Source organism: Mauremys reevesii, linkage group 9, assembly GCF_016161935.1.
Source record: "Mauremys reevesii isolate NIE-2019 linkage group 9, ASM1616193v1, whole genome shotgun sequence".
Lineage (NCBI taxonomy): Eukaryota > Metazoa > Chordata > Testudines > Geoemydidae > Mauremys > Mauremys reevesii.
Genome location: NC_052631.1, coordinates 44,029,160 through 44,051,487, shown reverse-complemented (window position 1 = coordinate 44,051,487; position 22,328 = coordinate 44,029,160). Strand labels below are relative to the sequence as shown.

At 44.3% G+C, this 22,328-nt stretch overlaps 1 protein-coding gene across 2 annotated transcripts in view; it reads right to left on the bottom strand.

The window, feature by feature from the left end:
* The window catches only part of GPC1 (glypican 1), a 303,663-nt gene that overhangs the window by 21,736 nt on the left and 259,599 nt on the right, over positions 1-22,328 (bottom strand). For both annotated transcript variants that reach the window (XM_039487900.1, XM_039487901.1), the window contains exon 4: positions 7,016-7,181. In XM_039487900.1, the coding sequence (XP_039343834.1) occupies positions 7,016-7,181 (166 nt within the window). The remainder of the gene's footprint in view (positions 1-7,015; positions 7,182-22,328) is intronic.

The window sequence follows — 22,328 nt, the reverse complement described above, 5'->3', positions numbered from 1 at the left end:
ATTATCATCAAATTAAAAGAACTGTTTTAGCTGTTTTTTAACCTTAATCAAGAACTGAAAAAAATACTGTAGTTTCTCCATTAAAATGTTTTTGTATAGTAAAAGCCAACAGCTGCTTTGATGTAGAAAATTAAACATGCCACACAATGGTGTAATGGCTTTTTGGTATTTTCTGCCCCGACTGCAATACCAAGGATCTGAAGTTTAACTTCTGCTCCTGTTTAGGAGTAGTAAAAGATTTTTCAAGAAAACTTTTCTGAACTATTTTAGCTTGTAGATGCATTAATTCTGGGGACACATATTGATAGATGAAAAGAAATCCCCAAAGTTATTGATAAAATCCAATCACTCGCTGTAAATCATCTCCCTTAACTTGACCTGCCCTACTCTGCCTATATAATACAGTAGCTACATGTTTGTCATTACAATTTCACCTTCAACTACAAACAATGGGGTAAGAGTGAAGGTTGCAGAGTGGCAGTGAATTTCCACCCTTTGTTAAACATCCCGGCTATGTGACTTGCTTGAATTATGACCTTTAACATTACAGAGTGCAAGTATACTTTGAATACCGATCTGCTTTATTCCTAATGGTCAGCTACTGTCAAAAGCAGTGTCTCTTGGGCAAGAAGAACCTGGAACAAGTGCAAAAAAGCATACAGAAATGCCACCTAATCAATCAATTAGACTTGCAGATTGACCTTTCAGGAATGGTGGCTAGTCATTCTGCTGGGGCGAGATAGAGAGCAATGACAGGTAACAATTGGCTTGTCCTTGTCAGAAAGGCTAATTCACAAACTCAAGGTTTAAACGCACAGAGCAGATGTTATCTCCTCTCTCCCACTCCTTTTAACCAGACTCACTAACCATTCTACTGGATTCACTTCCAATTAGTTGTGGTAACCTGCCATCTGGGTCATTAGAAATGAAAGCTAATTAGCATAAACTAATATGGATAAAAGCTGGCTGATGCATCATATGTAACAACAGCCTAGGTTCATCTGAGCAGTGATTCAACTTTTACTTTGCAACATTCCACTGAACCAAGGAGACATGGCATGAATGTGTGTTTTAACAATAACAGGCAGTAATATTGAGTAGAAAGACAGCTGAACTGTAAGAACAAGACAGCCGCTGAAGAGTCTGACAAGAAAATACAGTTCTGTGAGTGCATAAAAGGAAGGAAGAAAAGTAAAAAATCTAGTTAAATGGACTATGTTGAAATGCATACGAAAGATCTTACTTACTCATGTGGTAAAATGATGGGCTACCATGATACTTTTCCTTCTTGAACTTATTTTATTTTGCTCTAAATCTGCTAGCTCAGACAGGTCCCAATCCAGCAATGAGCTGTGTGTGGACAGCTCCCTCCACCAAGGGGGACAATGGACCTCTGCACAGAAGGGTACAGAAGGCTAATGGCTAGAGTAGATTACTGGAGGCTCTGTCAGACTATGCAGTGTGCTCTGGCACGGATGCACCTCTGTTCTCCGTGGGGATATCCCACATTGAGTGCCCTCTGGTGACACTGTCTGGCCACTGATACCCATTGCCTCACCCTTCACTGAAATGATTGGCCCTACTACATGGAGTTGAAGAAAAAGAAAGAGATTTTTAAATTTATCCTCTCTGTAGTCTTAGAAGTTAGGAGAGCTCTTGCTTCCTGTTCTCAAAAGAAACTGGCTGAAAAAGTCAGGGGCCTCAGAAGGCTGCTGTACTAGGTGGATTTTTGACCCTTGGGCTGGCATACAAGTCCCTCAGCGGGTTAAAAAATCTTGGGTGCTAAGGGTTTTCAGCATGACGTACTGGCAGCACGCGGCCCAGGAGTGCAAATCTTGCCTTTTAGAGAAGCAGAGTTATAAGGCAGTTAGCAGAAAGTGCCCTGAGAGCAAGAGGAGTTGTGTGGCTGGATGCACACAGGGCCAGTTTTTTCAAAAGTAGGTCCCTATGCCTTGCCCTACGCCCAGAAGGCAACAAACAAAGGCTCTAGAGAAATGGCTTCCATGAGCCCATGACCCCTTCAGTCCTGTTGCCAGCTCCTTCTCTTTTAAACCAAGGGGCATCTCATTTGAGTGCTTCAGCTGTGTTCAGTTACCACGGGGCCACATAAGGAGAGGGCAAACTCTCACGTAGCCAGGACCCAAACCAGGTAGGGCTTTCTGGTCAGAAACAAAACCATGGCTTGGACTCCCTCCCCCACAAATAACCTGGCAGCCAGCACTGACTAGAGAGCATGGAGCTAATGCCTGCCCTACAACGATCATCATTAGCTAAGCAGGCTGTGGCCTTCTGAACAAGGAGATGTTTGTGACTAGCTTTCAGGTGTAGCTAAGCCCCATGATGAGTGCAGTGCCGTAACCTATGGTGGAGGTGACACAACCAAGGACACAAAATCATTCCATTTATAGCTATATTGGAGAATTACAACTGGCGGGTAGCAGAACAAAAACATCTGAAATGAAAATGTATTTTTTAAAAATAACTTTCAGCTAATGGTCTGTTAAGGCAAAAAAAAACAACCCCAAAAACCAAAAAAAAGCCTGAATCCCAATTTGTGAGTGTTCATTATTATGGTCACATTGCCTATTACCTTATATTTATCTCCATTACGTTTCATTTCCCTGGTGTTAAACCAGTTATGCTGAAAATAAAAATCTCCTGGATGTACTAAGCTGCTTGCACCGTGCTTATTCACCGCTCAGCCCCACTTATATGTAATCAGTTAGTTTATCTGCAGATGCTGTCCTTGGGCTTATTTGTGAAAGTCAATTAGGAACAGCAAGGGGTCCTCTGACTTCCCACAGAGCTCCATTACTTCCAGAGCAAGCAAAACACAGATTCTGTGCCCTCCTCTCCCCCTCACTCCACGCACTCTGGCGTCCCTGAATCCTTGTAGTTCACATTTAAAGCAGTAGCTTTTTATCATAGGCTTTCTGAAAATCCAGCTTAATCATATACATTTTATAGCTTTCCAAAAGAGATGCTCTGGCTCAGCAGCAGGTATGGGCTAGAGGCAGGAATCACTGGGTGAGGTTCTTTAGCCTGCATTATGCAGGCGGTCAGTCTTGATCATAATGGCGCTTTCTGGCCTTAAAATCTGTGAATCATACCCTTAGATAGACATACAGTCCACTTCATTGCAACAAGGCTCATCACCGCCACAAAGTGAAAAATGCAGGATCTTCCTGTTGACTGCTGACCCATCACCTGATTGTGAAGGGTTTATAGTTTTGGCTACCATATAATTCCTTTGCTAAGCCTTTTTAATGCAAGTTATGAAAGCTATAACAGCAAGAAGGAGAACAAATAACCAAGTTATTAGGTTTGTTATGATTACAGACCTTTCGTATGAGCATGAGGCCTTGAGGGAGTACTTATGCTAAAGGCTGGGAGTAGGCCTCAGGAAATAACCACAGGTCAGATATTTTTCACTCTCCTTCTAAGGGTACGTCTACACTACGGGACTATTCCGAATTTGCATAAACCGGTTTTGTAAAACAGATTTTATAAAATCGAGTGCGCGCGGCCACACTAAACACATTAATTCGGTGGTGTGCGTCCGCGGTCCGAGGCTAGCGTCGGATTCTGGAGCGTTGCACTGTGGGTAGCTATTCCCCAGCTATCCCATAGTTCCCGCAGCCTCCCCCGCCCGTTGGAACTTCCAGGTTGAGATCCCAGTGCCTGATGGGGCAAAAATCATTGTCGCGGGTGGTTCTGGGTAAATGTCGTTAGTCACTCCTTCCTCTGGGAAAGCAATGGCAGACAAGCATTTCGCGCCTTTTTCCCCTGGATTGCCCTGGCAGATGCCATAGCATGGCAATCATGGAGCTTGTTTTGCCTTTTGTGACTCTCACCGTATGTGTACTAGATGCCGCTCACAGAGGCGATTCAGCAGCGCTACACAGAAACATGCTTTTGCTTTTGCATGACAGCAGAGATGGTTACCAGTCATACTGCACCATCCAAACCCTTCCATAAATTGGAACTGGTGAGGATGATTATGGCTACCAGTCCTTTTGTACCATTTGCTGCTGTCATAAGTGCCCCTGGCTGCTCTTAGCCAGGGGCGCAAAAGCCAAAATTGGGAATGACTCCCTGAGTCAATCCCTCCTTTTTGGTATCTAAAAATAGAATCAGTCCTGCCTAGAATATAGGCAAGTGTACTAGATAACCACTGTATCATAGAACCAGAGAGCACAGCTGCTCTGTGTCAGATCCTGCAGAAACTATGATCTGTATGCTATTCACAGGGGGTGCTCCTGTAACAACCCCACCTGTTGATTCCGTTCTTCCCCCAGCCTTTCTGGGCTACCGTAGCATTGTCCCCCCACTTGTGTGATGAAGTAATAAAGAATGCAGGAATAAGACACACTGACTTGTTAGTGAGAAATGAGTGGAAGGCAGCCTCCAGCTGCTATGATAGTCCAGACAGGACATTAAGCAGTGTGTAGGAGAGAAGCCCAGCATCCCTCTGCTAGTCCAGGGGCAACTGAATCTGTTCTTTACACATGAAGGGTGGGGGCTGATGGAGCTCAGCCCCCTATTGCTATGATGACGATGGTTACCAGCCATACTGCACCATCCACCATCCACCAGAAAAAATTAGGGCCAGGCGCCCACGGATGCTAATCAGCATGGTTACTGCCCCATGTGCCAATAGGCTGATGACGAGGACGGTTACCAGTCCTTTTGTACCATCAGCCACCCATGGCAGGGGGGGGAGTGAGGATGTTGGTGTTTACGGCTGCAGCATCGTGTCTATCTGCAGCATTCAGTAAAGATAGGGTGACATGTAAAAGAGTCAGAGGATTGTTTTCCCTTTCGCTTCTGGGGTGGGGGGGGGTGAGTAGATTGCCAAGCTATGCCCTGACCCACCGCGGACACTGTGTTTGACCCTAGAAGCATTTGGAGCTCAGCCAAGAATGCAAATACTTTCGGAGGCTGCAGGAACTGTGGGATAGCTTCAGTCCTCCAGTCCATGAGCGTCCATTTGATTCTTTGGCTTTCCGTTACGCTTGTCACGCTGCAGTGCGCTGAGTCCCTGCTATGGCGTCTGTCTGGAGATTTTTAAAAAAGGATTCTGAATTTCATCTTCTGTAACGGAGCGCTGATAGAACAGATTTGCCTGCCCTTACAGCGATCACATCCGCATGGTCCGTGCTGGAGCTCTTTCTTTATTTTGATTTCGGACTGCATCGCCACCCGTGCTGATCGGAGCTCCACGCTGGGCAAACAGGAAATATTCAAAAGTTCGCGGGGCTTTTCCTGTCTACCTGACCACTGCATCCGAGTTCAGATTGCGGTCCAGAGCGGTCACTGCTGCACTGTGGGATAGCTCCCGGAGGCCAATACCGTCGATCAGCGTCCACACTAACCCTAATCTGATATGTTAATACCGATACTAGCGTTACTCCTCTCGTTAGGGAGGAGTACAGAAACCGGTTTAAAGAGCCATTAAAATTGATATATGGTGCCTCCTAGTGTGGACGGTTGTGGCGTTAAATCGGTTTTACGCTCCTAAAACCGGTTTAAACACCTAGTGTAGACCAGGCTTGAGAGACAAAAGAGTAACCCCCCAAACAGGTACAGTACGCTACAGGATTCCACAAGAAGGGAGCTTTAGAGCGCTTTGGAAATTATGTTGCTATGGAATATTAAACAGTTAGATCTCATTTACATATCGAAATTATTAAGAAATAAGTGATGTACATCATGAATATTAATACTTGATGTTTAATTATGGACGTCCTAAAGGCCTCATATGGATAGGAGCTGTTAATGACCTTATTATAATCAGGATAAAGGAGCAAATATGGTATATATCTGTACTACCACCATAAGGAAGGGTATAAAATACCACACCCAGTTCCCATTTCTGTGGGTTCATCTAGTCCCCGAGGCAGTGTAAATGGAATCAAAACCTCCTTTCTGATGGGTTACACTTATTTACCCTTCTGTTTTTGTGTCCAGTGGTCTCCATAAGTTGTAAATATACACAATGCAAGATTGTAAGTATAAACATAGGAAACCACTTAACCACACTTATCTTAGTCATATAGTTATACATATTGATCCTTTCCCATGATTCCAGTTATAGTTGTCTCTACTAAATAAAGTTTGTGTGTGTGCATTTCACCAAATTACGTCTTGTCAATTAACTTTAAATAGCCACCTGGGAAAAGAACCTGTTATCTGTGACAAGTGCATATTGCACCCCAGTACGTAATCTGATAAGTGTAATAATTGCTCAGGCTACGTTCCCTGACTGATTTCATTCTAGTCTTCTCCTAATGTTGATTTTTTTGCTTGGCTGCTGAACTTGACCCCGTCTCCTCCACCATGGCATTTGTGTTTAAATATCAAGCAAATGAGCTTTATTTTCCTTTATATACGAGTCTTATTGCTCCAAACTCCACCCCACCCTTTTTGTTTTGAAGAAGCATTGTTAGGATTGAAAGTCTTCAATTCTGACTCCTCTGTAGCCCATGGAAACAATTGTATTACTTTTCATTTCTACAGCACCTTCCACGGGAGGATCTAAAAGCGCTTTCCAATTTAATTTAGTTTACCCTTGGTACTCCTGGAGGACAGTACCACTCAGCCAGAATAAGGGTGGTAGAATCTGGCCCTAAACCTCAAGAGGTGGGAAGGGCACATGAATTAATTGAGTTGTTTTAATTGGTTTAATTGGAAAGAGTGTAGGGCTCTTGGCAGCCCAGTGCAGAAGAAGCAATCTAAAGCAACAGGATTAGCCAGTGTAGCACATTCTGTGTAGTGATCTGACTGAGCCCATTACTCAAACACAGTAAAATGTCTTTCCAGTCCTTTTACAGTCCAGCTCTGAGGCAGAGGAATTTTAGCGTAAAAGGGTCTTACGCCCTTTTAACTGTTCTAATGGCACTTTATACATTCTCTAATCCCGGTCTCACAAAGACTGAATATGAATTTTGGCGTGTGCGGGAGGAATATGACAGAAACTCAGCAGTTTTACTGGCACATAACTAACTCTTCTTACCAATCAGGTTCCTCCATTCCGTGTCCAGGTCTGCTTGATTGGCCAGGCAGCCCTTCATGACGTTGTGGCAGTAGTTGTTGCATGGCTTCACACTAGACATGCCCCGGCAATACGGACAGTACACCAGCTTCATTATGGCACGAGTGCACTCATGGCTAAGAGACACCTAAAAGAGGTGGAAGGGCAACTATTAATTATGGAAACAAGTGAAAGACTCATTAAACAAGAAATTATACAGTGCATTATTTTAAAGCCCTAGTCAGACAGATTAAAATATACTGAGCCAAATTCATGTCTCATGCAACTCAATCATTTAAAATGTTTTGTGATGCAGTGGACAGGACTCTGGATTGAGGCAGAATTCTGTTTTGGGTTGTGCCACTGACCTGCTGTGTGTCCTTGGGCAAGTCACTTTGTCATTCAGTACCTCTGTTTCCCCTCCCACCCTTCATCTCCCTTGTCTATTTAGACTGTAAGCTCTTCCAGTCTCTTTTTAGACAGTCTTTAGACTGTCTCTCACTGTGTATGTATTAATCGCACCCTGTGATTACAGCACAAACCTATTCACTGTATATTTATGCAGTACCTAGCACAACGAGGCCCTAAACTCGACTGGGGCTTCTATGCACTACCATGCTGCAGATACAGATGATGATAAAACCAAAGTAGCAAAAGATGTGAATTTATATAGAGATGAAAATATTAGCTAATGGAATGGAATACAAAAATATACCAAAGAGCACACTAAATAATCAAATTATTATGACTGTATTATGATTCATTTAGAGAAGTTCACAATACACGTTACAGCACTTGAGCAGCGATATTACATTCCTATTCCTTCCTTGAGTATCTGCAGGGTGGGCCCTTTCACAACCAGTGATAGCCAGTTTTACTAACCTCCATCCTTTCTGTTCTCACTGTCCCTGTGTCATGACTGTGACCTGTAATTCTGTGCCACTGTCACAGGGTAACTCCTGCACCGGAAGAGTCTTTTATAAGCATCAGCAGGTTATTTTGTTAGGAAAGTGTTTTGTTTCAACCACCTGGCAGATGTGGCTAGCCACAAGCTTCCTCCATGAACTTATATTGACTGCACTGACAGTTTGCTCCTGAAACGTGTACTGCCTCTCGTGCGAGGCTGATCCCATGGGGGAGCCCAAACATTACAGGCATTCTGCTGGTGTCATAGGAAAGGAAGGTGGGGTGAAGAGCTTGTGAGGGTGATCCAAAGGGTCAGCCTGAACCATTTTGAAAATACCTGCAATTTGGGGTACTCCAAAGGTTTAAAGAAATTGCACATTTAACATATTTTTGTGAGCCTCAGGGATAAACCATTTCTGGAAGAGATGACTAACCAGCATCCAGACATGGGAGAAGGGGCTGATCAGCCTTAGAGGAAGGGAAACCCCCCATCTATAATTTGGTGCAGAACCAGATCAAGATGCTCCTGAGAGCTCCCTGATGAACAACTCCCCTCCAACCCACTACTACAGTGCTGTGCTGCAACCATTAGCTCAAATGGGCCCCTGGCAAAACTGGCCAGTCCATAATATTAACTAGAATACCAATTTTTTTTGGCCAATATCCATTTGTAATTTCCTTGTTAGGTGATTTAAAAGAAATGGCTTAATGTTCCTTTTTCAACCAATCAATCAAATGCCAGTAGCTTAGCGCTCATGAGAAATTATGCAATAGCAAGAACAAACAGGTGTGATGGATGGGGAAATGCTCTGTCTTGAAAGAGATCCAAGTTGCAAGATTCACTTTCCTTTTAAGCTTGCTGTGGTCCAAGAATAAGCAATACCAAGGCAGCTTTAGAAGAGTGGGAGCATGCTGAGCCCACTGTTAGAGGTCCAGAGATAAAATCCCTAAGGTTTGTCTTCCTCAAACACTCTTCTCTGAAGCCCTTTATTTTTAGTACTCCCAGTACTCTGCTGGGTTTTTATTTTGAAGGAATGAACTGAAGGACCTCATGAGAAGTCTTCCTGAGATTCAGATACCGTACAGACATCCAGAACTGCTCCCCATGTTAAAAGTTAGAAGTAGGAGGTTTCAATTTCTTTGGTTTCTATAAAATGAAGTTTCTAAAACTCAGAAAACTGATGGGATAATGTAGAAAAATTCTCTCTCTGTACACAACAAATATCCACAGAAAGACCTGAGCCCAAATCCACTAAGGACTTAGTCATTGCACCTAACTTCTAGGTCCCCGGTCACTTTGGCTACATGTACATAGGGATAAAATACCGTCTACCCCTTGCAGGATCCCGGAGCTTGGGCTCCAACCCAAACCCCAACATCTACACAGTGATTTTTCAGCCCTGGGGCTTGAGCTCTGCGAGCCCAAGTCAGCTGACTCAGGCCAGCTGTGGGTTTGTTATTCCTGTGTTGACATAGTCTCTGTGGAATCCACAAACCTTGGGTGAGGCCCTTCGTCTCCCTATACTATGCATGGGGACAGATAGCTGCCTGAGAATGGGATCCACAAAAGCCAGCTCACTAGGCAGGGAGCTGCCTAAACTAGCCAACAGGAGATGATGACAAGAGGTGTGAGTCCTATGCCCGGCCACTCCCATGGAGTTAGGTGCCTGGTCCGGTCTGGAGGGAGGCACCTATCTCGCTTGGGATCCACAGCTAGGAACCTTCGTCTGGAGTCAGGTGCCTAAGTGGTTTCTTGGCAGAACAGCAGCAGCACATATCTGACACCACACAAAACGACTGGAGAGAGGAGGCAGCCTCCCTTATAACCTCTAGCCCAGTGGTCAGGGAACTCACCCCAGAGACAGGTTCAGTTCCCTCCTCTGCCTGGTGACATTCTCACTCTTGCTGGCCCCATGTATATTTTAGTTATTTATACCAAGTGGAATGGCTTCAACAGAGGGACAACATCAGACTATCCCCTAGTTCACTGGTTAGGGCACTCACTTGAGAGGTAGGGGAAGCCAGTTCAAATCCCTTCTCATGAGGCAGAGGTGGGAACTGAAGTGGGTTCTCTCACATCCTGGGTGAGTTCCCTAAGAACCGGGCTGAAGACGATAAAGGTAGCTTCCTTTCTCCTCCCACCTCAGCCTCCCCCAGCCATTTTCTGCATGTGGTTGGAGTATGCCTACCAGATCGGGCCCTGCAGGAAACACAGGCAAAGTCTTCTCCTGGTTTCAGGATCATTCCAGGGTTCAGATGGGGGTCCGGGTGGCTGCCTGAGGCAGCAGTGCACATGCCAAGAGACAGAAACTTAGGTGCCTTGGGAACTTTTTACAGTGAACATTTAGGCACCAAATGAGTTTTGCCAACTACAGGACACCTGTGATTGCAGTGATGCCTAAACCTAAGTCCCTTTGTGGATCTGGGCCCTAATGCTTTAACTCTGCCAGATAAAGTACACACTAACCTGCCACAGAAATACTAAAATCTAGGGTGACTAAGTGTTCCCAAACGCCTCATCCCCAGCCCCGAGTCTGCACCCCTAGCCAGAGCCCTCACCCCCCACCCCCAACCCTCTGCCCCAGACCAGAGCCCCCTCCTGCACTCTGAACCCCTCAGCCCCACTACGGAGCCCCCTTCTGCACCCCAAACCCCTCATCCCTGGCTCCACCCCAGAGCCCTCACCCCCTGTCGCATCCCAACCCACTGACTCAGCCTGGATCCCACTCCCGCACTCTGGACTCCTCATTTCTGACCCCACCCTAGAGCCCACACCCCCAGCTGGAGCCCTCATCCCCTCCTGCACCCCAGCCCAGTGAAAATGAGCGAGTGGGTGAGGGTGCAGAGAACGAGCGACAGAGGGAGTGGGGATGGAGTAAGCAGGGGCGTGGCCTTGGAGAAGGGGTGGGGCATGGGTGGAGCATTGGAAGAGGGGCGGGGCAATGGGCAGGGCAAGGTTTGGTTTTGTGAGTAGAAAGTTGGCAACCCTACTAAGACCTCAACCTTGAAGAAAACTGCAAAAGTTTAAAAGCTTTGCTCTCTCTTTTAAAAGAGCTTCTTCTTTTGTTACCACTGCAAGCACGCACAAACAGAACCAGAGGGGTAAAATTAGTGCACCCATTCTTCAAATCCCTGCTACAAGGTACTAAAATGCACATTTAATCCCTGGGATTAAATTGGTTTAAAAAATGTAATGCTCCCTTAACACCAGCAGGTGGAGCTTTTACCCTACTCAAGAAACAGATGAGGAAAAGTTTGAGAAACAAACCAAAACTCCATCCACCACTTATTAACCTAAGACAACAACAAGGTACAATGAAAATATCATTTAAAATGTAAGATTTTCTTATAAATCACAGGACTTGAATAAAATGAACCGAATGTTAAATGCAGGGACAACAGTTAAGAGCAGATGAAATATAAATGCATGCTATAAATAGCTAACACCAGCCAGAAGCAGACCACTCAACTTGAAATTCTGGAAATTCACTCTGGAAGGGAGTGCCACTTTTTCTTCTAATGAGTCTTCACCAGAGCTGTACTGTGAAAATCCAGTGTAAGAATTCAGCTTGCATGCTCGTGAATGCTTACAAGAAAGTACTGGGGAGAACTTTGCTATTTTTCCAGACCTGCAGAAGAGCTCTGTGGAGTTGGAAGATTTGTCCCTTTCACTAATAGAAGTTCTACAACAGAAGATATTACCTCACCCACCTTGTCTCTCTGATTACTTAACTTACTCATGGATATTTTTCTTTTCAAAGTGAATTTAATGCTTATGAAGCCAGTGGAGACCCCTCTGTCCCAGGACAGCCCCAGCAGGGGCAGCAACTCCAGAGTCTCCAGGATGCTCTGCCTCCACTCAGACTTGATAAGACCATCTGTGTGTGAGGATAGTTAATGCTCCGTGCTAGTCACTCCATGTCCTTGCTGCCAAGATTGGCCAACAAGGGTGCAACTATTATTATTTCCTGTGATGTGATCCACTGTCCTGCAACCGGCCTCGTATAGGCCACTCAACAACTGTCAGAGGGTCATAGCGTGGCTAGCCAGGCTAACCATCACACATGATGCAGAAGCATCCTAAAAAAGCAAGTGCTTGCTTATTGTTCACATCTGCCTTTGGATGGCCGTTTCAGATGATGTACTAAGCACAAAGAACACTGCCTGGAGTTTCGAGCTAAGCTCCTGAGAGTAGGAAAAAAACTATGCCTTTACCGCATAACTGAGCAAACATGACTTGGATGTCAGACAGAGAATATTTGTGCATGGCCAATTTGTCATTCTTGCAAAGTGACTTTTTCCACCAGAGGGACACTTTAATGCCACATCGTACGAGGCAGCTTGGAGGCAGTGTGCATAGTGCAGTACGGTCAATACCCATACATGTAAACCCTTCTGCATTTTACCTGTCCTATGTTTCAGCCTGGCAGAATTTGATTTTTTTTTTAAATTTCCACAGATATCCTCAATGTATATTTTTAAACAACTTTTCAATTTTTTTATTGATTTAAATTTTCAATATAAATGTTTCACTGTTGTGGGAAATTATGGGAGGTCAGACAATTATTTAATGACCGTAAGCACCGAGATTAAAAAAAATAAAGCTTTATAGCCATTAAAACAAATAGTCAATATCACATGTCAAAATATACAAAGTAAATATCCTTAAATCAAACTCTATTAAGTTCTCAAGCAGCATTTTTCTTACATTGAAATTTACAGATAGACAATTATCATGGATGGAAATATTTTTTGCCAGTTTGTGCGTGTATGATGACATTGGCATTTACTAACATTTACCAATAAAAATGGAACCCTTCTAAGCCTACCTATGCTATCCCTTTCCCCTGTGCCTGTCCCTGCTGTATACACAGTAGGTGATTTATTCATGCACCAACTATTGATGTTAAAATGATCTCTCCCTTAAATCGGTCAGATTGTGAGTGTTCAACTTTATCTCTGAGCAGCAAGGATTAGTAGTAGTCTCTGCTGGTATCCAGATGACTCCAGGTTCCTGTACCCCTTTAACCGCTAATTATTCCACTTGTTAATGATCATGCTCTTCCAATTTTGCAGACAGAATGAGCAGATGTGTCTAAAATGGACACCAGTGTTGCTCAATGGCTGGGGAGCTTCCTGAGACTAGGAGGGTGAGATTATGGAAGTGTTTTCCACATGGACTTTGCCCTGATAGCGCTCAATCCTACCCGCACTTATACCCATGTAAGTCCATTAACTTCCACGGCGTTCGTCCCACTGTACCTCTGTGTGAGAGGAGAATCAGGCTCTTGAGCTCTAAGATGCAGGTTCCTCCATCTGCTGTTGCTTCCATCTAACATATACAGTGATAGAGCTGCTCCAGGCTTGGGCTCACTGCGCTAAAATGTAGAATCTGGCAGGGGACTGTATGAAGCCTGAAGGGTTCGATTTAAAATGTGTTTAGGAACTAAACTCTCCCAGTTCAGCTAACAGGCTCTGGAGGCACATTAACCCTTGTAGGTTATTTTGTTGAATCAAAAAGGGCTTTGAGGTGGTGAGGGTAGGATAAGGGCTGGCTGACGCCCACAGGGCCAGCTATGCAAACAATCCCACACAGTTTTTGAGAACTTGGACAGGAGATTTGCTAGCACAGCACACCCTGAAGTCAAGGTTCAGAAGGATTTGATGTGAACATTCCACATAGCTCTAATCCTAAAGTATTTGCTTATATCACTCGTCCAAATGTCTTGATTCTTTGTCCATTGCCTAAGGAGATGCTACCTAAGAAGTAAAGGGGACTGACTGCTTTCTTCCAGCGAACATCCTAATTGCAGATAATATTTTGAAATTGGGCCAGTGTGGCATCTTTCTCTTTTTAAAATATGAACTACACAGAGACTCTTTCCCTACACACAGGACTTATTAGTGGAGTTGAGATGTCTAGCTTTGAAAGGAGTCTCAGAAATAGCTTGGAGACATTCAATCAGAAATTAATTTATTATCTTTATAGACTATATGTTGAGAGGTTATATCATACTGTACCAAACAACTGGCTATGAGAATCTCTCTCTAGGTCTCTTCGATACAGTGAGGTTAAGGGATGGTAGCACTAATTGTTCGAGCTGTCTGCCTTTTCTCCACTCTTGTGGCTTTGTGCCTGTAAAGCTATTGTATTGATAACACATTGTGACTTTTTTCTTCTATAGTAACACATACACCCCTGACCCCGTGAAGAAAATCTCTATAGGGAGCAAAAGGAGAATGGACAGCATTACGGGTACACCTCAGCAACCCAGGCAAACAATGGGTGGCACGTACTCACACAACTCGACTCCTTGAACAAAGGGAATGGCAGAATCAGGTCCAGAAGTCAAGGTTCTCAAAATGAGGAGCTAATGTTATGCGAGTGATGGAGAAAACTGTCACCAACATCCCTAAAGCGCAGATCTGCAAAAGGGCTGTTCGAGTGAGGCACGTTGTTTGCACTACAACGCCTTATTGAGTTATATGGAAAGACTCCAGGGAAGACCAGGAAGGAAGATCCAACTAGGGCTGCCAACTATGTAACATTTAAAAACCAGATGCTCCAGCAAGAGTACTGGCACCTTCCTTTCCCCTACCCTTGAGTACCTGCCCCACTTCTTCCCCTGAGGCCCTGCTCGTGGCCTACCACTTTCCCCTTAAGGTCCCCCTCTCCGTTTGCTCCTCTTTCCTCCTCCTTCCATCACTCACTGCTTTTCCCCTCTCCACCCCTCCCTGCGTGGGTCAGGAGGGACTCGCCTGCAGAGCTGGGGCTGGGTGCTGCAGTCGCCCGATGCAGGTAGAAGGTGGCCCTAGCTGAGTAAAGGCTGGTGTGGGTGATGATTTGGTGCCTCCCCTGCCTGCAGTGACCGGACTTTGGTGTCTGGTCAGTAGATCTGACCGGGCACCATCAGGTCCCCTTTTCCACCAGACTTTCTGATTGAAAACAGGACAACTAGCCACCCTACATCCAACGGCCAGGTACGCAGCACAGAACTGGCTTCCCCTTTCCATCTTCTCATTGCCCTTACTTTACAAAACAGAGTCATGGACATTTCTACTGTGGGGCCACATTTGGAGGCATTTCCTTTGGAGCCAGGGAAAGCTGTGGTGTTTGTCACTGGCCATGGGACTCCAATTTTGTATGATGAGGGGGGCCTTGAAAGTGCTGCTATTTATATCCTTACACAGGATATTGTTAAGGGTGCAGAACTGCAGCTCTCCATGGAAGCGTGCATGGGGTTTTTGGTGGTGGCCTTTTTTATTGCTTGGCTAGAAGTAAGGTGGGTAAGTGTTTTAACAGGGAAAAATAAAATATATATGTAAAGGGGGTAAAACGTAAGAGAGGTGGAGGTGGCTGATTGGTTAAAACCAATAAGGGGCGGAGCCAAGGGACTATAAAGCTGGTCTCCAGCCTCAGCAGCTCATTCCAGCCTATGAGTTCAATCCACCTAGAAGTTTGCTTCAGCCTGGGAATACTCAGGTTTATAGGCTCAGCTAGGCCAAGGAGTTTGATCCATGTTAGGAGCGCAGCCCCGATGAGTGCCTAGATTTAGATCTCAATGTCATCTTAAGGATTTTTGCAAGATGCTTCCTTGCCCCCCATGGTAGGGTGTTTATTTCATGTGACTCTTGCTATTGAACATTGCAAATTAAATTAATGAACTTCATTTATTAAATTAAAAGTTCCTTATTTTGATATTTCTTTATTGTGATATTTACAAAGAATTCCTACCTTCATCTCTCCACTCTATTTAAGAGTCTGGTACCACATTTCCCCTGTTAAAACGTAGTGTGACACCCAAAGGAGCCTATATATATAGGCTGTTATTCAGAAGTGCTGAACTGCCCTTGACTTCAAGTTAAGCTGCCAGGTGCTCAGGACTTCTGAACATCAGAACTTGGGTTTCTAAAACTCAACTCAGGAGTTTAATATGAAGTACCCACTTTTGAAAATATTGACCTATACATTTTGTACCTTCAGCAGCAGCCCCTGTGGCACAGATTTTAAAAGGATTCATTACTATTACCCTATGATTTGCACATAAAAAGTCCACTAGAAAATTTGTCTTGCTCTTCTAGGCAGTAGCATGCATCTACGTATACAATGTTTGCATTGCATGCCCCTGAATTCACAAAAAATGTGGTCCAACTGGCAGCCCATGGGGCCATTCTGTCCAGCCCCTGAATGTGCACTGTAGAACAAAATTGTGTTCTCTGCAAAGCATGACCTCGCATACACTGTACGCACAAGGTAACACCGCATGGACGATGCCATTTTGTGGAACTTCACTAAAAAGTCTGGACAACCTAAGGCAGTGTTCTCAACCAGGGCTATGTGTACCCCTGAGGTTATACAGAGGTCTTCCAGGGGGTACAACTCCTCATCTAGATATTTGCCTAGATTTACAATAGGCCACATAAAAAGCACTAGTAAAGTCGGTACAAACTAAAATTTCATACAGACAATGACTTGTTTACACTGCTCTATGTACTATACACTGAAAAGTAAGTACAATATTTATATTTCAATTTAGTTATTTTATAATTATATGGCAAAAATGAGAAAGTCAGCCATTTTTCAGTAACAGTGTGGCTGTGACACATTTGTATTTTTATGTCTGATTTTGTAAGTAAGTAGTTTTTAAGTGAGGAGAAACTTGGGCGTACGCAAGACAAATCAGACTCCTGAGGGGGTACAGTAGTCTGGAAAGGTTGAGAGTCACTGACCTAATGCAGGCGTGGAATTGAAACGTCTGTGACAGAACAGAGCTAGTGGTACAAACTCTTCATCAGGATGGAAAGCTTAGTGCAAAATTGTTCACTAAAAGTTGCTGCATGTCTTACTAAAAGCACACCACAGGTTCCAGGCCAAAGAGAATTGATATTTGTAGTGAGGCGGATGGGCTTCCCTACCCAGAGGTGAGTGAGGGAGCTTTACACGCCCCTGGGAGGGCGGAGCCTAAACCTCCTCGCCCCTCTTGCCAGAAGGAGAAGGGCGGGGCCGGAAGTATAAAAGACCAGACCCGCAGCCCATTCAGGGGGAAACCGGCAGAGGGGAAGAATGTCCGACGAGTTCTGCAGCAGCCCGAGGCAGATCCCCCCTTAGCCCGGTCCACGCCCCAGACGCAGACGACGACTGGCCTGGAGGGCCCGCTGCTGTTTACCCGGAGGAGCCGGACGACGCCTGGACGCTGGAGGTACCCACCCAGGGGAGGCAGGAAGTGGCCCATGGGCAGCCGCCATAGGGCTGGCTGCAAAGCCCAGCACCCCAGCGTCAGCGTGTTGCGGCTGGATCCCCGTCGACCCCAGGGCAGCAGACTCTACTCCTGCCAGGGCCCTGGGCTGGGACGCGGTGAAGTAGGGAGGGCCTGCGTCCCCCTGCCCCCCCAGGCAGCTGACCGTCGTTCCTCCATAAGGGGCTCTTGGAAGAGAAGTGGCCCTAGCCCCCTTAAGACTGTTGTTTGCTGGTTGCCTGAGCCCTGCAAGCCCAGGCTCCAGCCTACCTAAACACTGTTTGTTTGCTGGCTGCCTGATCCTCTCCCAGCCCCCTTAGACTGTTTGTTTGCTAGTTGCCTGAGTCCTGCAGGCCCAGGCCCCAGCCTACCGGGAAGACTGTTTGTTTGCTGGCTGCCTGAGCCCCGGCAGGCCCAGCACTCAGGGAACCAGAGACAGGCCACTGCGGCCCTCCAGGGACCTCCCTCCCCCCCGAGGTGAGTGAGGGAGCCTTACACGATTATACTGTGAATAAAATAGAACATAGGAACAGACAAGTTTGAGGGCTGCAAAAGAAAGCTAGGAATCAGAGTGATCTGAAGAGAAATATTGTGCTGGACTGGAATGTCTCCAGGGGAAGGAGAACAGGATAATCTGGAGGACGATGTTAGGAGGAAGATCTTGAGGATGAATGGGACGATCTAAGATAAGGCAGTGTATTAGTAAAAAGTCAGTTTAGAACTTCTGATTCAAGTAACAATTAGTGTTTGCCTTTTATCTAAAAAAAAAAAGTAAACTTGCTTTTAAAAAAATCATTTTTTCCACATAAATGTCTACAGAATAAAGAGAAAAATTCTGCAGAACTTGGCAACATAGGTGCCAACTCCATGGGTGCTCCAGAAAAAATGGTGGGTGCTGAACACCCACTGGCAGAACCTCTATCAGAACCTTCCCCTCCCCCAGTGCCTCTTCATCCTCCCTCCCCGCGGCTCCTGCCCACAGAAATCAGCTGTTTTCTGGCGTGCAGGAGGCACTGGGGGGGGGGTGAGGGCGGAAGCGAAGATGCGGCACGCTCGGGGGTGGAGTGGGGGCAGGAAGAGGTGGGTCGAGCACCTCCCAGCACATTGGAAAGTCGGCACCAGTGCTTGGCAGTATTCCTATTGCTCCTATGAATGGGATAGAGGGGGTCTGATGCAAATCCCACTGAAGTGAAAGGAAAGACTCTCAGTGACTTCAGTGAACTTTGAATCAGGCCCATAGAACCTTCCATCACTACGTGGGGGTTGTGCCCAAGTCAGTCCTGATTTATCTGATGAGTGCTTATTTTCCTAACTGAAATGGGTTGATGTTCTCAGTCCAGTTCCAAATGGACAGCCACCACATCACAGAAGCTACTATGACTGGCTCTGCCGTAGAACCTCAGAGTTATGAGCACCTCAGGAATGCAGGTTGTTCGTAAATCTGAGCAAAATGTTATGGTTCTTGTTTCAAAAGTTTACAACTGAACATTGAGTTAATACCGCTTTGAAACTGTATTATGTAAAAGAAAAATGCTTCTAACCATCTTCATTTAAATGAAACAAGCACAGAAATTTTTCTGATCTTATCACATCATTTTTTTTAAAACTTGTCAAATCTTTCCCTTTATTTGTTTACTAGTTTACATTGAACAATGTGCTGTATTTGCTTTTTTTTTCTGCTGCTGCCGCTGCCTGTTTGCATACTTCCCGATCCAGATGAGGTGTGTGGTTTACTGATCATTTTGTAACCCTGGCGTTCGTAACTCTAAGGTTCAACTGTAATTAGCTCATATGTTGGCTATCTCAGCAGACACACCAGAGACTGAACGGACTTGGTGACTGAACCCAACTCATCCCCAAAGGACATTTTCTTTCAGGTCAGGGTTTAGACACGGTGGTGGGACTGCATAAAGAAGCTTACTCTGAAGATGCTCGGTCTATACCTGTTATGTCAATAACTCTCGGGAGCACTAACTTCACACACACACACACACTCTCTCTCTCTCTCTAATAAAATATAAAAAATGTACAGTACCCGTTGACCTTGATATATTAAGGAAAAGCCTGCTTGTGAGTTTCCATAAGGATCAGTTTTTTTTAAAAAAGTCTCAGTTCTTATAGCTGTAATTTCATTAGTTTCCCTTCAGGGGAAAAGTTATTTTATTCATACAAGCAAGATCCCAAACCAAGCCCTTTCCAATGTCCTTGCTCTTTCACTCTTACCCCCTGACCACTAAAAAGCATTTAAAAATTATACCTAACTTCCCATTCAACATCTGACGGATCAAACATCTGGTGCCAATTAAAAACTGATGAAAAACACCAGGTTTCCAACTAAGATTTGTAATAACTGATAACTATGAATAGTCAAAGCCAGCTATTAATCACAGGTGGCCCAAAATCAGAAGCATGCAAACTCCTGAAGATTAAGTAAAACATCATTTGCTCATCTTTAAATAATGTAGCACTGCATGAAGACAGCACATGACAATTATTGATTTATCTGAGCACTATTAATCTGTCCCAGCCTGTGCTAAAGTACAGGCTGTTGAAATACCTGGCTGCACTCCTGTCAATGCCATTTTTATTACAATGAGAATTTCATTAGAATCACTTCATGAGAGAACAAGTCATCAGGATTCTGAAGTCTTTTCTAATGTCAATCGACAACTCAGTCGAAAGAAACAATGCAGCCTTTATGCAAACAGAGTTCTCTAAGAATTCTTCCCCATCTCACCCTTGCATTCTCTCGCCTCACCCCTCCCACTTGATTAGAGGCAAGAGTTGCTGCAGGGGTTAGAGTCTGTGCTCTGACACCTCTCTCATTAAAATATGTTCGTACATGTTCTCAGAAAGCAGGTATGGAGTAACGTGCTGGCAGGCATTTGATATTTGTCTTCATATTTTAATTGAAGAGAATCAGAGACATTTTCCAGGGGTAACACTGGGGAGGTGATTTAAACTGTTCACATTTTTAAAGTTTTATTGGTGGAGACTCTCTAAATATATAGATAGATAAATAGATACAGCTATATCTAGATACAGAGATAGAAATAGATATTGATATGGAATAAAGAAATAAATAAAGATCAATCCAAATGTAAAATAATGATTTGTTTACAATTTACATATTTTTTTTCAAATTAATCCCAAAATATTCTTGTTGTGACCTTGTTGTGCTCTCCTCTTGTGTTCTTACCTGTTCTCCTCTGATGGAGCCACACCCTGATCCCACTGAAGTCTATGAGGGTTTTGCCATAGACTTCATTTGGATCAGGATTGAGCCCTGGGAATTTTTCTTTGAAGACCTACTTGTACATAGTATAGTTTAGCTACAGAACTTCTAATATTAGAGCTCATCCAACACAGATGTAATTTCCAGACATGTGAATTACCTCAACGGCCGTTAGTCTCCCTCCCTTCATGGGTCTCCTTCACCATTGGTATCTAATGGAGTCTTTTCTTAGTACTGTGACCTAGAAACTATGCCAAGATGTCAAGAATAGATTCACAATAGGCTGTGTGACCTATCCCCCAAGAATCTGAACCTATCCGAGTCAAATCAAAGTCAGCAGTAAAAATATTTACTGAAAAAATTCAGATTTTAACTTGGAATCAATGCACTATTCAGTCATTTATCAGATGCAGAAATAAATATACAAAGTGCAACTAAGAACAATTTTAAAATAATTATTTTAATTACTACTAAGTAGAAATCACATGACCCATCCTGCTCCCACTTTAATTATGTAAATGGGAGTTTTGCTATTGACTTCAATAGGAGTAGCCCCCCCGCCCCAACTTCCACCCTATTCATAAATCCAGGCTAAAAATGGCAAAAATGCTTAGTATACAAAACAGTATTGTGTGGTATGTCATTTTAATTAAAACAACCTTCCAGCTGGGTATACAGTGTTTTATTTTAGTGGCAATGAGCTAATCCAATGGAACAGAAACTCGCCCTGTGAAATGCATTGTTCCACCAAAAGCACTGACATTTCAAGAAGGCTGTCATCAGGTATTATCCTGTAATTGTGCTTTATATCAAGAGATGAACTCTGTACTCCTCTGTGGCTACTTTCCTCCCCGGGTTGACTCCATTCTTTGTTGATAAAACCACTTCGCTCCACCACAGCAAGCTCCTCGCCTGGACAACAATCTTTTAGAAAACTTGATGTCACATCTAGTATGAAAATAGAATTCAAAATTTTGCAATGCTCACGATACAGCCACACTAAGTGACTAATGCACTGAGACTCCCTGTCTGACTGTTCATCACCAGCATTTGCAAACCAGACAGCAGATCCTTCAGGGAGGAGAGGTGCGCTTGGAGAGAATACATCAGAAAACCGAGAACACATAATTCTCTGCATTCAAAGTGGCATTTGTTTCCTTCATTTCCCTTCCCTCCTGAGTAGCGTCTAAGTCAATTACTGTAAAATTAATGGTTTTGTGAAAAATTCTCAATGGGGGGTGGGGCACATCCATTTTTTTTGAACTCTCATGCAATTTAGAAAGGAATCAGTTTGAAAGAACTGACAAAAAGAGTTCCTTGTTATTTCATTGATTGTATGCTTTAGTGCACAGTTATAAATCTTCAAATGACGAGCATTGCACAGAAACTATCTGTAGACCGAGAGAAGTAATCAATTAAAGGGACATCGTCAAGTAGGTAATCTAGTGGGGAGGGTACCTGGGATTCTAATAGCTCTAGTCTCCTCATGGTACACAAACTTACTGATAACAGGCCTCTGATTCTTCATTTCACTGCCAAAAGGAAGTTTATATTTTTGAAGAACATGGGGGGAAAAAAAGTCAAGCTTTGTTTCCCCTTGGTGCATGTAAAAAGCACAGATCACCCATTTGTGTCCCCTAATGTATGATTTACACGTACGACTTCAGTGGCCACCATTCAACATCCATGTGATATCCATGTGATTCATTTCTCTTGCCTTCAAGATCATCTAACTTTCCTCTCTCCACTAAACCACCTGTGCAGGTTTTACTGGAACGTTCCAAACCCATGACCAGAGTCAACCAGCTGTCATTTAAAACAACAAGGCCACAAGCTCGGAGCCTGGTGCAAACCACTGGGACAGAGAGGAGATGGCTCCAGTTGGAATAACTGAAAACCGCACCAAATACTGAATAAA